This window comes from Leucoraja erinacea, chromosome 7, assembly GCF_028641065.1.
Source record: "Leucoraja erinacea ecotype New England chromosome 7, Leri_hhj_1, whole genome shotgun sequence".
Classification (NCBI taxonomy): Eukaryota; Metazoa; Chordata; class Chondrichthyes; order Rajiformes; family Rajidae; genus Leucoraja; species Leucoraja erinaceus.
Genome location: NC_073383.1, coordinates 3,391,888 through 3,409,904, shown reverse-complemented (window position 1 = coordinate 3,409,904; position 18,017 = coordinate 3,391,888). Strand labels below are relative to the sequence as shown.

General features: G+C 42.8%; 1 protein-coding gene across 1 annotated transcript in view; it reads right to left on the bottom strand.

Annotated features, from left to right (window-relative positions):
- LOC129698575 (protein unc-80 homolog) overlaps positions 1 to 18,017 on the bottom strand; it is a 319,625-nt gene that overhangs the window by 151,096 nt on the left and 150,512 nt on the right. Inside the window, exons 25-30 of the mRNA XM_055637663.1 lie at positions 15,517 to 15,652; positions 12,519 to 12,652; positions 11,416 to 11,581; positions 10,636 to 10,833; positions 10,444 to 10,541; positions 7,672 to 7,872 (exon numbers count right to left, since the gene is read on the bottom strand). Coding sequence (XP_055493638.1) covers positions 7,672 to 7,872; positions 10,444 to 10,541; positions 10,636 to 10,833; positions 11,416 to 11,581; positions 12,519 to 12,652; positions 15,517 to 15,652 — 933 coding nt within the window. The remainder of the gene's footprint in view (positions 1 to 7,671; positions 7,873 to 10,443; positions 10,542 to 10,635; positions 10,834 to 11,415; positions 11,582 to 12,518; positions 12,653 to 15,516; positions 15,653 to 18,017) is intronic.

The window sequence follows — 18,017 nt, the reverse complement described above, 5'->3', positions numbered from 1 at the left end:
ATAAGTGTGTCCATATACCATAATATAAATATATACACACATGAATAAATAAACTGATTCGATAATCTGGTGTGTTAAAGTGATAAATGTAACCCCAGCCTCTAGCGAGTGTTAGGACAGCATGGAAACCCTAGGGCCTGCTCTGTTGAAGGCAGCACAGGAACCCCTGATAGTGAGCATGTGTGCAGCACTGCAGTAATCCTGGACCCTGGTGAAGGTTCAGGCAGCAGAGGAACCCCTGACCTTGTTGAGTGTCAGAAAAGTGCTGCGGGCACCCTGCGGCCCTGAGTCCCAGCGAGTGTCTGGTTAGCGCACAAAACATCGCTTATGAGCCAGATATTAAATCATCAGGATATCTCTAAGTAGTGGGATAGTAGGTTGTTGTTTTACTGTATTGTCCAATTTTCAGCTTTAAAGAGGTTTAATCTGCTTTCTCATTCAAATTGATCTGTATAGCTCTCTCTTAATCCTTCCCAAGTGATTCTATAATCTAGGATTGCTACTGGTGCAATAGGCAAAAAGTTCTTTAAACAATAATGCTTTATATTTATAGGGTCTCTTTAATATATTAAAATATCCACTAGAATTTCAAAAACATGGATACAAACCCAAAAAAACAGACTACTAGAAAGATGACGAAGCTTCATCAACAAAAAAAGGTTTTAGGTGAAGAATGAACAGAATTCAGAGTTAAATCTTAGAACGTGGCATCTGAACACACAGTTAGGCACGTTTCAAGAGATTAAGATCAGCCACAGGCAGCAGATGATTCAAAATGTCATCGGAATGGGAAATGCAGAGCTGAGGGAATTAACAGATAAGCAAGGGTGGGAAGGTGGAAAGAAATTTATAGGTTTTCACCGTGGAGAGAAGCAAAACATAAGGATTAATCGGATGCACAAGAATAGAGGGAAAATAATTCAATATCTGCAAGATTAGTACTGATGGACCAACAGTATTTACTGCATTTTTGTAAGGAGTCACAAAAAGCCTCAACGTAAAGCCTCAGAGGCACATGTGGTAATACATCAATAAGAATTCTCACGTATTGTGTCTGACAATGCATTACAATGTAGGACAATGCTCATTAATGGTTTGGGTCATAGATGGAGCTAAAGCACCATAACATCGATTTTATAAACTGTGTTTTGTTGAGCAAGGCTTCCCTGGTTAAAATTTAAAAAAAAAACAAATGTATCCTAAGACATCAGTAACAACTCAAATTTAATCCATATTGTAAAAGTAGAAGAAATCTTGGGTTAAAATGTTGGGCAATTTAGACCTTTTAGGCAAATGAATAATTACCACAACATTAGCAGAAGAATATGAAAACAAAACATAAAAGCCAGAAAGTGATTAAGTACTTCAGAGGTATAGCATGCTGACCTGGAAATTAAATGCACAGTTACTGTGAAGATGGTAAATGGAATGGAGATTGCATGATTTTTGCAAATACTAATAACAAGATCTCATACTGATTGCAGTACTGGTCACTTGAATACTAGATAAAAAGTTGAATAACAATAGTGGGTTGAACATAGAACATAGAACAGTAAAGCACAGGAACGGGTCCATTCGGTCCACAATGTATGTGCCAAACTGATGTCATCTGCCTGCACATGACCCTATGACCCCCCCCCCCCCCCCCCCCCCCCCCCCCCCCCCCCCCCCCTATTCCCCTATGCATTTCCATGCATGCACCTATCCAAAAGCCTCTTAAACACCACCATCGTCTCTGCTTCCAACAATCCTCTGTGTAGAAAAACTTGCCCTGTTCTATATACTTATAAAACTTTGATCTTGGATGTGTATTTATGTGTGTATTTGTGTGCTTGTGTGATGTTCGTGTGTGATTCACATCTTCTCGAAAACACGACGCGCTAACGGTGACATTTTTACATATTCCGATAGAGATATACACCACAATGTCAAAAATTGCCTCATCTAAATATTTGATGCATTATTTCCTGAGTTATTTATTAAAATTGTTCACAAATCTGAAATATTTTTTCAAGTTAACGAGCTGATGACGTCACAATGGCTCTGCTCCTCGCGGCCCGCTGCGCACTGTTTTCAACGCGCAGCCTGCTGCGCACCGTTTTCCACGCGCTGCAAGTTACGTCAACCCCACCCCTCTCCCCCACGGACTCGCACTCGGCCGCCCGTCTGCAGCACCCTGCCCCGCCCGCAGCACAGTCGCACTCCCCCCCGGGCTCTGGATTGAAGCAGCTGAGCACACAGTAATTTGGTTGGGCTTCCGAGGTCCATGGCACTCCCGAGGCCCACTGCCCGCTCGCAGTCAGCCCTGCCCGCTCAATGTCCACGACATCCGGTCTCCGAGTTCAAGTCCGATATCTTACTCTCTCTTCCCCCCCCCCCCCCTCTTCCCCCACTACCCCCCTCCCCCTCCCCCTCTCTCCCCTTTCCCCCTCCCCTCGTCCCCCTCCCCCTTCCTCCCCCCCTTCTCCCGATCCCCCCCCCCCTCACCCCCCCCCCCTCCTCACCCCCCCCTCCCTCCCCTCCCCCCTCTCTCTCTCTTTCTCTGCCCCACTCTCTCTGCCATCTCTCTCTCTCTGCCCTCTTTCTCCCTCTATTCCTCCCTCCCTCTCTAGACGCGCCTGCGAGTTAGCGGCTATGGGTGGGTGGATAGGGCGGGGATGGGGTAAAAGAAGCCAATTAATAATATTAATATAATATCGAGGGGTGGTTAGTGTGTGTGTGTGTGTGGGGGGGTGTGTGTGTGTGTGTGTGTGTGTGTGTGTGTGTGTGTGTGTGTGTGTGTGTGTGTGTGTGTGTGTGTGTGTGTGGGGGTGTGTGTGTGTGTGTGCCGCAGGGGGGGGGGGGGGTGGTTAGTGTGTGTGTGATGCCGCAGATCGCCCCCACCCCCACAACCGCGTGTTGAGGAGACGGGACCCCCTTGGCCTAGTCTCCATTAAAGGTTCCCTTGTCTCACCTTATAGCTATGCCCTCTGATGTTGGACATTTCCACTCTGGGAAAAAGGTTCTGTCTGTCTACCCTATTTTAATACGGCATTGAGGGCAGCACATTCCCGTTCCCATACTGACCTTTTTGTCTTTGGCTTTCTCATTTCCAGAGTGAGGCCACACACACACTGGAAGCATTCAACAGTACTTGGGTAGTTTACACCTCAACGGTATAAACAATCAATTCCCCAATTTCATGAAATACCCCCTATCCTATCTCTCCTTCTACCCCATTGTGCACACATTCTCCCACCACCATGCTCCTTACTCTGCTCAATCAGCTCATCTCCCATCCCCAAATCCCACAGTCCCCTTTTATTTCCCTCCCCTTTCCCCTTCCATGCATTTCCCTCATTTCACTCCTCGTCTTCTTCCCTTATCTGACCTCTTTCATTTCCTTTTGACCTCTTGCCTTTGTCACTTACCCCCCCAATCAGTATCCACCTATCACTTGCCAGGCTTTGTCGCACCTCTACCTCTCTTTTCCAGCCTTCTCCCCCTTATTCCTATGTCTAAAGGAGGGTCCTAAACTGGAATGCCACCTGTCCATTCCCTTGTGTCTTGTGTCACCTCAAAAGCATATTACTCAGAGTTCAGACAGATTGTGAATGCTGGCCAGGTTTTGTTCTTAGCAGGAGGGAGTGGGGATAAAAAGTCTGCACGATAGGACAGTGGTGGTGAGAGATCAGGGAAATCTACATAGCAATTAGCGGATTTGGATAGGGTTCTAAATTTACACTTTTTCATCTGTATTCACCAAGAAGAATGACATGGAAAATAGTAAGTTTAGGGAAGGAAAAATTGATAGTCTGACACTTGTCAATATTAAGAAGGGGAAGACGAAATGTGTAGGAAGGAACTGCATATGCTGGTTTAAACCGAAGATACACATAAAACGTTGGAGTAACTCTGTGGGAACGGCAGCATCTCTGGAGAGAAGGAATGGGTGACGTTTTGGGTCGAGATCCGAAGGGGGAGGATTCAGATGTCAAGAACACATAAGGTTTGATAAATTTCCAGGCTGGATGAGATCTATCCTCGGCTGCTATGGAAAACAAGAATGGAGAGAGCTGAGGCCTTTACAGAGATTCAGCATCTTCATTAATCACATCATTCCGGTGGGCATCGGCGCGATTCACGTCGCAACGGCTTCTGCAAAGTCCGTCTGAAATTTTTGTGGTAACTTTGTCCCGTTTTGGAATGTAGTTTTGGAATTTTTTTGTATGGGGTATGTGTGTGTGTGGGGGAGAAATCCTGGTGAAACTAATTTGAAATTTTTGAGCACGGAGACCCCGACCTTTCCCTGTCGGGTCTCCGTTGTCGTTGGGGCTGCACCGTGGAGCGGCCTCCAACAGGAACGTCCTGGGGCTCCAGTCACGGAGCTGCAGACCTACTCACCATCACGGAGTGGCGAGAAGATTAGCGGGATACAGTGGTGGTGGCGCGCTGCTGCAAACCCGACCCTCGGAACTTCGGAGGCTTACGGCAGGTTTGTTGGTTACAGTGACACGGGAGCCCGCGGGTCCCTGTGGGAGACCAACACAAAGTGGGGCTTCCGCAACGGCGAAAATTCATGGTTTTCAAGTAGCGGGGTCGAGGAAAAACCTGGAAAGTGTGGCCTTAAAAGTCGCAGCCCCCTTTACTCTGATACCCCTAAATAAAAACCAGTGCAACCAATTGGGGCTCCAACAGAAGTCACCCGGAGCACGTACTTGCATCACCACTTGGCGTTAATGGCCGCGGGACAATTGTTATCGCCCGCCGGGGGCTCGGGCTCTGGCTCTGAATTTGACTCTGACATCGGGGGGAGAGGGAAGTGCAGGGGAGAGATACGTTTTTTTGCCTTCCATCACAGCGAGGTGGAGATGCGCTGTGATGGATGTCTGTGTAAATTGTGTTGTGTCTTGGGTCTTTTTTTTTCTTGTATGTATGACTGCAGAAACAACATTTCACTTGAGCCTCTATGAGCTAGAGCTACAATGGAATGGTTTAGATCAAAGCATATTCATGTGTTAGAATGGCCCAGTCAAAGTCCAGACCTAAATCCAATTGAGAATCTCTGGCAAGACTTGAAAATTGCTGTTCACAGACGCTCTCCATCCAATCTGACTGAGCTTGAGCTATTTTGCAAAGAAGAATGGGCAAAAATGTCAGTCCCTAGATGTGCAAAGCTGGTAGAGACATACCCCAAACGACTTGCAGCTGTAATTGCAGCGAAAGGTGGTTCTACAAAGTATGACTTGGGGGGGGCTGAATACTTTTGCACGCCACACTTTTCAGTTTTTTATTTGAAAAAAAAATTGAAAACCATGTATAATTTTCTTTCCACTTCACAATTATGCACCACTTTGTGTTGGTCTATCACATAAAATACATTTACGTTTGTGGTTGTAACGTGACAAAATGTGGAAAAACTTTTGCAAGTCACTGTACATTAGCTCTATAGAGAGGTGGCTGAATGGATCCAAATTGGCTTGGTGATATGATGGAAGTTGCTTTTCAGATTGGAAGTCTGTGATCAATGGTATACTGTAAGGACTGGTGCTGGGACTTGTTACGTGATATATATATATATTAATATCTTAGATGAGAATGCAGGAGAATAACATGAAAGCCAGTGGCATTAATGATAGTGAGTAGATTACTAAGGCTATAGAAGCTTATGGATCAGGTGGAAAATTTAGTGGACCATTGGCAGATGGAATTTAATCTTGATAACTTTACAAAACACTGGTTAGGCTGCACTTGAAGGTCTGGTCGCCATACTATTCGAAAGATGTGGTCGTGACAGAGAGTGCAGAGCAAATTCATCAGGATGGTGCTTGGATTAAAGGATGTTAGTTATCGGGAAAGTTTGGATAGGATGTGTTTGTTTTCCCTTAAGCCAGTTAGAGGTGACCTGATAGAGGTTTACAAAATTATAAAATGGATAGTCAGAATCTTTTACCTCTCCTGATAGAGGTATCAAAAACAAGAGGGCAAAGTTTCAGGTTGTGATGTTTTAGGTGATTTCAGGAATAAAAGTTTCTTTTTTTTTTTTACAGACAGTGTGGTTTATATCTGGAACTTACTGCCAAGGGCAATGGTGAAATCTGACACAATCACTATGTTTCAGTGATATTTAGACAGACACTTGAATATGCAAAGCATAGAAGTGTACAGAACTAATGTGGGCAAATACGATTATTGTGGATGGGAAAAAGATTAGCACAGGCTTTGTTGGGCAAAGGGCCAGTTTCTGTGTTGTACAACTCTATAACTTGAGACCTCCCTGTTTCAGTATTATTGTTGGAATATCTTTGCCATTTGCTGCAGTTCAAGTTGGTGGTTCATGAGCAGCTTCTCAAGGGCAATGAAGATGGGCAAGGCCAGACACTAAAATACTCTAGTTTCCTTCTCTTACATTTGCTTATGGGACATGGATGTCAGAAGCAATGCCAGTAATTTTTCCCATCATTAATTTTAAGAGTCGTCCAAATTAACAAATACCACGAAGATAGACACAAAATGCAGCAGTAACTCAGCGGGACAGGCAGCATCTCTGGAGAGAAGGAATGGGTGACGTATCGGGTCGAGACTGATATCGACCCGAAATGTCACCCATTCCTTTTCTCCAGAGATGCTGCCAGTCCCGCTGAGTTACTGCTGCATTTTGTGTCTATCTTCGATTTAAACCAGCATCTGCAGTTCTTTTCTTAACACATACCACAGCAGAACCTTTATTTTCCACATAAACCGCAAGGAAATGAGTGGCACTTTGAATTCAGCATTCGAAAAATAGCACATTTGATGAGAACCAAACTACAATGGATTCAATCAATGTGTGCATTTATTGCATTGTATTGAAATTGTTACCGCCAGGGGCACCGGGGAGATGGGCAGCCCTGCCAGCAGTCTGTTCATTTTTTTATCTTTTCGTTATTTTTAGCGTTTGTTAAAAGTAAATGTAGTTAGGTTTGTTTTATGTGGGGGGAGGGGGAAGGGGACCGGGGGAAACTTTTGTTCAAGTTCCTACCTTCCCGGAGATGTGATCAATTTTTGGATCACATTCTCCGGGCTCTGTGGCCTACCATCACTGGAGCTGGAGGCCTCCTGGGACTGTCGTGAGCCCCACCGGGGGGCGCAGACTTAACATCGTAGCGGATCCCTTGCCTGGGATCGCTCCCACCGTGGCCTGCTGACTTACCATCAAGGGCTCGCTGTCGCGGGAGAAGCTAGTCAGGAGCTCTAATGCCGCAGAAGGTTCGTCCAGCCCCGACGCGAGGTTCGATCGCCCAGCGCGGGGGAGCTGGCAATCCCCTGATGCAGGAGCTGAACGCCTCCACGCGGAGGCTACAGGAGTCAAGATCATCCCTTCAACGGAGGGCTCGAGGCCCCTGACCAAGGAAGAAAAAAAGGAAGGATTTGAACTTTATTTCACCTTCCATCACAGTGAGGAATGTGTAGGAGTCACTGTGGTGGATGTTCATGTTAAAATGTGTTTTTTAGTCTGTTGCTTTTAATTGTATGACTGACCTGGCCAGTGAAATCCCTCGTATGTTGCAAAACATACTTGGCGAATAAAATCTGATACTGATTCTAATTCTGATTCTGAAATGTCAGACACCAATTGAAAATGATGGGAAAAAGGTAACAAGGAAAGCAAAACTCTTCACCCAGAATACAAGGTTGTAGAATTATAATTACCTCTTTGGACTTCTTGGGTCTCAATCCTATTTTACTTGCAGAATCATCATCGCGGATTGTATCCACAGTGTCTCCATAGAGGAGCTTGATTGCCCTCACAAGTCGTGCACAAGATCGACTGTGATGCTGGTAGCAACATGGATGGCAGTAATCAATATGAGAACAGATGAAACTTTGTTGGCTGCTTATCAATATCATAACCTATAGAAATGGAACATAATATTATTAATATTTAAAAACTTCACCTACTTATCAACTAAATAAGATATCTGACCATAAACCTAAACTGTGTTAATTATGTCTTATTGAGGCTCGGAACTAAAGTCAAATTTGGTCTCCAGCTGCCAAATATATTCTCATGTCTGAAAACAAATAGCTTTGGAATGGTAAAAAAAGAATGCAGATGCTGGAATGTACAATAAACAGAATACTGGAAGAATACTGGAAGAAATCAGTAGGTCAATCAACATCTGTGCAGGCAAAAGGTGTAAGTCCCTTCCCATTTACATCCACAACATCTCTCATGCCTGCCACCATTTTGATAACTTTCAAATTCCCTGATCCCAAATGGGTTATCTTTATCATGTACATCCAATATCTATACACCTTCATGATCTATCAGGAAGGTCTTAGCATTCTTCATTTCTTTCTTGAACAACGACACAACCAGTTTCTCTCCACTAACACTCTGGTCAACTTAGCAGAACTTAACTTTATCTTCAACAACTTATTGTTTAATTCCTTCCATTTCCAATGATCAGACGGGTAGCCACAGGAACTCACATGGGGAGTTGCAATTGCCAAGCCTATTCCAATACAGCCCTACAGCTCTGTTGCATCAATGGCTGCATTGGTGCTGTCTCCTGCTGTCGCACTGAACTTGTCAATTTAATCACCTTCGCCATTAGCTTTCATCGTGCCCTAGAATTCACCTGGACCACCTCTGACACTTCTCTTCCTGTTGAAAAAATGCCTAATATTCATTAATTTGTTGGGAGATTATTGCACATTACCATGATGCCAATTCTAATCACGATACTTGGAGCTTTGTTGTTTTTAATTCATACTCTCAGATTCACTGATTTGTCAACCTAAATCGACAATATAAATTCAGTTTGCTGCAGTTTTCCACAATGAAAATATATTAAATTCCACAAACTTCTGTTTGGAGTGAGACCTGTTGGGAACATTCTGCTCAGAAATGTGGGTGAAGCTGATTCCGTAGTATGATAAGAGAATTGTTCAGATATTTTAAGAAGAGGACCTCCACAGCTGCATTTATTAAGTCAAAATAGGGCAGGAAGCACAAATACTCTCTTTAGAGGAACATAAAGGGCTAAATGGCTTCCATTTATGATATATGATTCTATAATATCTCAGTTTCAACTATTACTCGAATTCTTTGCCTCTCTTTCATATATCTTTCATCTCTTTCATCAATCAACCACCCAAACTTACAAATTGTTCACACACATTTATTAGTACAGGTGCACAACCTTTTATCCGAAAGCCTTGGGACCAGACACTTGTCGGATTTCGGACATTTTCGGATTTCCGAATGGAAGATTTTTAGCGTAGATTAGCTAGGCAGAGCGGGCGGCTTGAAAAGTCTGGAGCGGCTGCCTCCTCCCCGGAGACCGGGGAATCATTGTAAATCATTGCATAAATGTTAGTCAGTTAGTTTGGAGGGATTTTATGTGGGGGTGGGGTGGGTGGGTGAAGGGGGAAACTTTAATTCTTAGTCCCCTACCTGGTCGGCGACTCCCAAATAAGCTGGGGGCTCTGTCCGGCCGGCGGGCGCGCGCCGGTTGGAGCTCCGACCCCCGGCAAATCTACCCCTGTGCGCGGGCGCTCCAAATCCAGCGTCGCCCGCAGCCCCGCGAATGTTGGGAGAAGGCGGCCTCAGCGCCCTGGAGTTTACCGCACGGCGACCCGGTAAGGCATTGCCCGCTACCCGCTGGTATCCCAGCGCCGCGGGCGGCGGTGGATTTCGAGCGCCTCGCAGCCAGGGGTGAGTTGCCGGGTCAGAGCTACAAAGGCGCCGCCCGCAGCCCCAGCTCGGAGTTTTCGGCCACAGCGCTGCGGAGCTACTGCACGGCGACCCGGTAAGGCATTCCCCGTCTCTCCGACCAGGTGGGGGACTAAGAATTAAAGTTTACCCCTTCACCCCCCCCTCACATAAAAGCCCTCCAAACTAACTGACTAACATTTAAGCAATGATTTACAGATGTTTAAGTGTCTCCCCGGTCTCCGGGGAGGAGGCAGCCGCTACAGTAGTACAGACCTGGGTTGACCGTGGGTCGTTTCGGGTCAAGTTTGGCGCCAAACGCGAGCTTTGGTGCGCAGACGACATACTGGAACAAATGGCCGGTTTTCGGAGTTTTTCGGTTTCCGGAACACCGGATAAAAGGTTGTGCACCTGTACATCCATATGTTTTTTATCTCAATTTTCAATAAGATGATGAATGTACAGACTGAAATAAATTAAAGTACAGAATAACAGAACTTATATTTGCTGTATGGATTGTGGAGCAGTCAATGACTATAGCACAAAGGTTAACTGTTTCTCTTTCCATAGCAGTTTTAACATTTTCTCTTTTTATTTTTGACTTTGAGTATCTGCATTTTTAAAAAAATTTCAGAAGATCAATCTATTTTTATGTTATCTCTGACTTCACATTTGCGAGATTTCTGGTTCAAATATGCTAGCACACTAAAGTTTGGCATCTCAAGCAAAGAAGAAAACACAAATGTTTAACAACTAACACGTACCGGTAACCAGGTCATGTTTCTGTGGTAATTTTCTTCTGTTCCCCCTGTACTCAGTCTTTCTGGTTCAATACTAGGTTCACTGGTACTCCATGGGCTACCTGTTAAAAATAGGAATACATTCTATGTATATTCTTTTTACACTAGCAAACCAATACTAGATTTGTTTGAATAAAACATAGATTAAGAAATTACCTATATCAGTAACAGTGTCATGGCTTTGAGATAATATAAGCTCTTCATTTTCGGACTCAGAGTCTTGTCGTTTTGCGCTCTTCAAACTCCCTGCTCGACGTATACTTGACAAAGATCCACCCTTCTTTACTCGAAAACTTCGTGCCCCCTTTATCTGAAGTAGACGGGAACCTCCTGGTCTTACTTTTCTAACTGGTCCTAAGAAAAAAAAGGTTACACATCAAAAATGATGGTACCTATTCCAGGGTATCTTACATAAAACGCAAGCAAATAATCAATACCCGATTTATCAATTTGGATTACTAAATCTCATCAGTTTAGAGGTACAATGTGGAAACAGGCCCTTTGGCCATTTGAGTCTGCACCGATCAGTGATCCCCCAAACATTAACATTATCCTACACAAACTAGGGACAATTGACATTTATACCAAGCCAATTAACCTATGAACCTGTATGTCTTTGGAGTGCAGGAGGAAACTGAAGATCTTGGAGAAAACCCACGCGATCATGGGGAGAACATACAAACTCCACACAGACAGCAACCATAGTTGGGATCGAACCCGGGCCTCCGGCACTGCAAGCTATGTGCAGCATTTGTGCAGCATTTGCCTTGAAAAGGAAATAAATACTGTACATTTTCTTCGGGCCACTGCCTCAGGAACATCAATTTGTTTGTATATGAAGTATAATATACAATGATCATTTAATTTTATTATATTCATGATTCATTTGTATCCATTTAAAAAATGTTAAATGCTTAAAAAAGATTCCTTTCCAACCTTTCCTCTCCTCACAAGCTGTATCAGATTTAAGAGTATGGCTGCTGCTGTGTGGTGAGTCCTTCGAATCTTGCTCATCGTCAATAATTCCTGCAAAACTGATTTTGCGTTCATATCTATGTCGATCTAACTCGGGGTCCAGACGAAGTCTGCAGCTTTCCAAATCCTGTTGAAAAGAGTTAGACAAATCAACATTTTGAGAAGGAGAAATGTCCAAAACCTTCTTGTCCTTGCGCGGCACATACTAAAATGTCTAAATTAGAGGTCAAAAAGTTCATCTTAGAGACAAAAATGGGGAATGGCCATTTATTTTTTCCCAAGGAAGTATCTGATGCACTGGCAAAGCAAAGTTGAGCAAAAAGCAAAGGAACTCAGTGGATCAGGCAGCATCAATGGAGGGAATGGACAAAGTTTCAGTCTGGATCCTTCTTCAGATTGATCTGTCTAGGTTTAGTTTAGTTTAGAGATATAACATGGAAACAGGCTTTTCGGCCCACCGAGTCCACACTGAGCATCGATCACCCGTTCACACTCGTTCTATTTTATCCCACTTTTGCATCCACTCCCTATATACAAGGGGCAATTTACAGAGGGCAATTAACCGACAGACCTGCACGTCTTTAGGATGTGGGAGGAAACTGGAACACGCGGAGGAGACCCACACGGGAGAACATGAAAACTCCACACAGACAGCACCTGTGGTCAGAATCGAACCACGGTCTCTGGTGCTGGGAGGCAGCAACTCTATCAGCTGCTCTACTGTACCACCCGAAACATCATTCGTCCATTCCTTCAACAGATGCTATCGGATCCGCTGAGTTCCTCCAGCACATTGTTTTTGTTCATATTCCAGCATCTGCAGTTTCTGTCGACAAAGTTAAGTTCCTGCATTGGAACTCAACTTGACACAAAACCAACACTTAATATTAAACTAGAAAATGAACCTCAGAAACGCAGAAGATATAATCTATGGGAAGTTTCACTTGCTTTTGAAATTTCATATATAAGGTCACGGATTACTTTCTGCTTTTCAGATTTGCTTAATACTTTTTATTGATAGGATGATTTGCTATCCATAATAAACTGTGATTGATGATACTTACAACCGGAGGCTCAGTACGTGGTCGGGGCAAGCAAGGAAAGGTTTCTCGAAGAAATGTTGTGATCTCTAGAAGGAGCTGGCATGCTGCCATCTTCAGTGCAAATGGACAGCCACACTTGGTCGGATTAACAGTATCTACGTGAAACGTTAAAGTGACCAAAAGTTATGAAAAAGTTAGAAAACATTCATTTGTGTTATCAATTAACGTGTTATGAGGTTCTGAGAACATTTTCAAACTTCAAACAGAAAGTGTTTAAAGCTATTATTTAGTTTCATAAAAGTAAAGGTTTAAACAGAAAAATAATCTACAAAGACTTTCCTTGAATTATTCATTTTCCTCATATCGTTCTTATTAAGCAGCAAATTTGTAAAGACCATAAGTCTATAAGGCATAAAAAACAGAATTAGGCCATTCAGCCCATCAAAGCTACTTGGCCAATTATATCATGGTTGATTTATTTTTCCCTCACAATCCAATTATCCTGCCCTCTCCCCATAACAATTCACGTCCCATTTGATAAACAGCAGACAATATTAAATTAAACCATAAATTGCATTCAAATATCACTGCCAATCTTTTACTGCATTTCTTTGCAGGTGTGCTTAAAGGAAATAATTGAACAAGGCTGTCCAGGTGTAATTTAGTCTTCACTTTGAAGTTATACATTCTAGCCGTATCTTTTACATTTCCATCCTAAATTCCCAAGCAAAGGAAATATTGCTGGCATTGTAATTATAACCTCTGATTAGTGGATCAACTCAAGCACTACACAGGGAGTCATTACAGTATTATATCTTTATACGACTAATTTCAATTACAAATGTGGACATGAGAATTTACTAAAAGGTCAATAGGAGATGGAGAACAATAAGTCTTGAGGACGATAAACTAATTATTGCAATGAAAGCTATGGGTGTTGAATCGGCTGTAGAAGGTAGTCATAGAGTCATACAGAACAGGAATAAGTCCTTCGACACACCACATTCATGCAGCCCACTGCAAGATAGAACTCTATTCCTTGGAGCGCAGGAGGATGAGGGGTGATCTTTTAGTGGTGCACAAAATCATGTGAGGAAAAGATCGGGTAGTCGCACAGAGTCTCTTGCCCAGAGACTGGGGAATCAAGAACCAGAAAACATAGGTTAAAGGGGGAATGATTTAATAGGAACCCGAGGATGGTGGGTGTAATGGAATGAACTGCCGCTGAAGGTAGTCGAGCCAGGTACTATCACAACGTTTTAAGAAACATTTGGACAGCTACATGAATAGGACAGGTTTAGAGGGATATGAGCCAAACGCAGGCAGGTGGGACTAGTGTAGGTGTGACATGTTGGTCGGTGTGGGCAAGTTAGGCAGAAGAGCCTCTTTCCACACTGTATGACTATGAGAGAGTCAAGAGTAGTTGCGGATGGTGGTTTTTCTAATTGAAGGCCTGTGACTAGTGGAGTGCCCCAGGGGTTGGCGATGGGATTTAACTCTTACAAGAGTGATGTGATGCACTTTGGTGTGTTAAAACAGGGCAGGACTTACATAATAAAAGGCAGAGCCTGGCGAGTGTTTCAGAGCAAAGAATAGGGAGTTCAGGTGTATTGTTCCCTATTAGCGGTGAGTCATGTGGACGGTGTGTGAAGGTGGTGTTTAGCATGTATGTCTTCATTAGGAAGGGTATTGAGTACAAAAGTTGGCTCATTATGATGCAGCTGCACAGTCATTGGTGAGACCACACTTGAAGTACTGTGTGCATTTCTAGCCACCGACCTACAGGAAGAATATCATTAAGTTGGAAAGAGTGCAGAAAAGATTCACCAGGACTTTACCTGGCCTTTGTTACAGGGAAAGGCTGGATAAGCTGAGACCTTTTCCTTGGAGAGTAGGTGGCCGAGAGTGACCTTATTGAGGTGTACAAGATCATAAGAGGCACACATAAAGTGAATACTCGCAGACCCTTTGCCAGGGAAGAGGATTCTACAGCTGGAAGGTATAGACTTAAGATAAACAGGAGAACTTTTTCACTCAGAGGGCATCTCAAAAGAGCTGCTGGAAAAAAGATACAATTACGACTTTCAAAGACACTTGGACAGATATCTGGATAGGAAGGGATTAGAGATGCATGGACCAAATGCAAGCAAAAATAAATAGTTTTCTAGTCTGGATAACTCTATGGTGCGTACAGAGCAAGAAAACATGGCAACAAACTGGCTAATGCCAGTCGGTACTTTTATTTAAGTGTAGCAAGTGAACCAAGGAGTGTGCTTTACAAATCTATACAATAAGAATGAGTCCTTGAATAAATAAAGTGCAATGAGTTCAGATGCAACTGTCAGTTTTTCATCCATCCATTTGACTAGGTACCATAAATTCTAAATGTAAAACTCTTAACCAGAAATTGAAATGCTTAGGCGAACAGTTTGACAATAATTAGGTGAGGCAGCCTATGTAATCCTAAAAAGCTACGAAGTGCAATATCTGAGCCAAAATTTCCCTGATGGTTACTCAATGTTCTGCCTGCATTGCTCTTACAGGAGTGAGGTGTATGCCTTCCATTGACTACATCAACTCCACTTCATCAGCACAATCTTCAATAGGTGCTGGAATCGCATCATCATTGGCAACCAGTGAGCGACCGTTTGCTCATTGAACTAGGTGTAGTGGAAATTATAATTGGAAACTAAAATTGCAGATGTTGGAAATCTAAAACAAAAACTGCAAATGTTTCAAGTGGTCAGCAGGTCAACAACATCCATGAGAACAGGAAGAGAGTTTACAGTTTGGGTCCCGGACCCTGCATCTCTGGACAGGATTGTCAATTATTTTCCTCTTTACGGATGCTGTATGATCTGCTGGATGCTTCCAGCACATTCTTCTTTTTTCCACCTATATCATAACCTGGTCTTATCAAATGACCTAACATTTAACTGCAGCTTATCCAGAGGAAATATTCCACACATGACATGAATGTATCCTAAATACACATTTAAAGTTAAAAATCAAAACATACTGTCATCAAGGAAATCCTCTTCTTCGTCTTCTTTCCGCAGACGTCGTTTAGTCTCATCGTCATAAATGAAACTGAGTATGTTTGCTGGGCTCTCACTCTCTGTATGGCATAGTTCATTCAGTCTGGTCCCAATAACCTGCAAGAAAACAGCATCATCATTTCAAAGCAGCAATTTATATAAACAAGTAATTCATGTAAAAAGGATTGTGCATGAAACTGATTAAAAAACCTTGATCTTAAATTATATAAAATAACACACACAAGTATGTTATTTTTCCACAAATGTTTATCTTCACCATCCCTTTCAAAATCACCTGTTCCAGATGATGCTCAATGTGGGAAAATTGGAAGATATGTGTCTTTTTACAGCACTGGAGAGTTTTTGACGAACAAGATTAGTATTCACTTTTCTATACCAATACACTGTTCTTAACAAAAATCTATCCATCATGTGAAACCTTATAAATAGCAGATATAAATTAGATAACTTCAAGAGCGAAAGTCAAAAAATTTTCTCATGAGACAAATTTTCATCGTTTTCCCACCAATTTTGACACCAAAAATGTGACATTAAAAATGGTGCCACATTTAGTCATGAATATTTAATTCATAAATAAACTTCATATGGCTTAATATCTTCATCAATACCAGCAGAAAAATACAGTAAATTAAAGATAATACAGTACAGTAAAGATCCCATAGCGATCGTTGTGCTTTGTGTCCATTGTCACAACGACCGTTATCGAGGTTGGTACGTCCGTAAGTTAAATCACGGAGGCTCCAAACCTCTAATGCTTTTCAAAATCCCACTGAGGTATCCTATGGTAGTAACGATTTTTGGGTGAGTTAATTTTGTTTAGCCAATATATTTTCTGACTTTTCTTACGATATATTTTCTGACTTTTTAAAATCAATTAAAAAAAGATTTTTTACATAAATTGGTCATCAAAACTGAGCCAACCTTCAATTTGGCAACACACAGTCTCTTGTTTACCTTTCGTCCGGACCAAGTTGCTAACTTCATTCCTTCGTGTCAACTTCAGGAAGCTTCGCACTGAGCGTTACGGAGCCATTTCACTTACCAAAAAAACAGCCCAAATCAAACGTTTTGACGAATCATCAGCCATCGATGTGGCTTAGATCCATAAGGTAATCACGTCGGTGAAAATGCTTGGTTTTCACTAATAATGTAACGTTCTTTTTCTGGGACACCAAAACGGACATCATTTTCAGTGTCCACTGCAACGTACGTTTGTGTGTATGATGTGTAACACACGTTGCAGTATCCACTCAGATGGATGCAGTTTTCTACTACATGATCAGGTGAATGAAGTGGAAACGGTATTTGCAATTCCACAGCGTTCCACACCAGGACATCGGAAATGTCCTCACTATTCAGGGAACGGGGGTTCCCCTCCTCCACCATAAATGAGGCTCGCACCAGGGTCTCTTCCATACCCCGCAACACTGCTCTCTCTCCCCATCCCCGCACTCGCAACAGGGAGTCTACACCCCCGGGGCATGAACATCGAATTCTCCCAATTCTGTTAGTCCTTGCTGTCTCCTCCCCTTCCTCAGCTCCCCTACTATCTCCTCCCACCCTCCAGCCTTCTGGCTACTCCTCCTTTTCCCTTTCTTGTCCCGACCCACCCCCACCCCCGATCAGTCTGAAGAAGGGTTTCGGCCCGAAACGTTGCCTATTTCCTTCGCTCCATAGATGCTGCTGCACCCGCTGAGTTTCTCCAGCTTTTCTGTGTAACCTTTGCAATTTTATTGTTCCATGTGGTATTCATAAACATAGAAAGGAATAAGAAATACGTGCATTTTTGTGTGCAGTTTTGTAAAAAGACGCATATATTACGTTGAATGTGATGATGACATGGAAGAACCCAAAACGCTCAACCAAAACTTATCGATCTGTGAAGTTTGATATTCCAATACTCCTTTTTAATTGCCAATTGCTAATAAACAAACATGCTTTGGAAATGGCTCGAGCAAAGTGTCAAAGAGCCATACAGTGTCAAAGAGCCAAGAGAGACAGGTCCATTTGCCCAACTCGTTCATGCCAACCAAGATGTCCCATTTAAGCATATCCCATTTGTCTCTTTTTGACCCATGACACATTTGTTTCCATGTACCTGTCAAAGTGTCTTAAATGCTGTTACAGTGCCTGCCTGAACGACCACCTCTGCAGCCTCCTCTATATACCCACCACCTTCTGAGAGCTCTATATTCTGTAGTCACAATTATGATTTTATCACTTGATACACCAACAAAAAGTTTTTTTTGTTTTTATATTTGTTTTCATGTGCCCTCTTAGTGACATTGGTGATACCAAAATAGTTTAGGATTAATCTACAACAGATTGATATGAAATTATAATTCCTCTCATAAATGCCTTAAAAGTTTCCCATAATAAAGAAGGCGAAGTACCTGGTATATCATTTGTATCGAAAAAAAGTTTCATTTGTTGTTTTAAATATAAATTTATGCAACCCCAC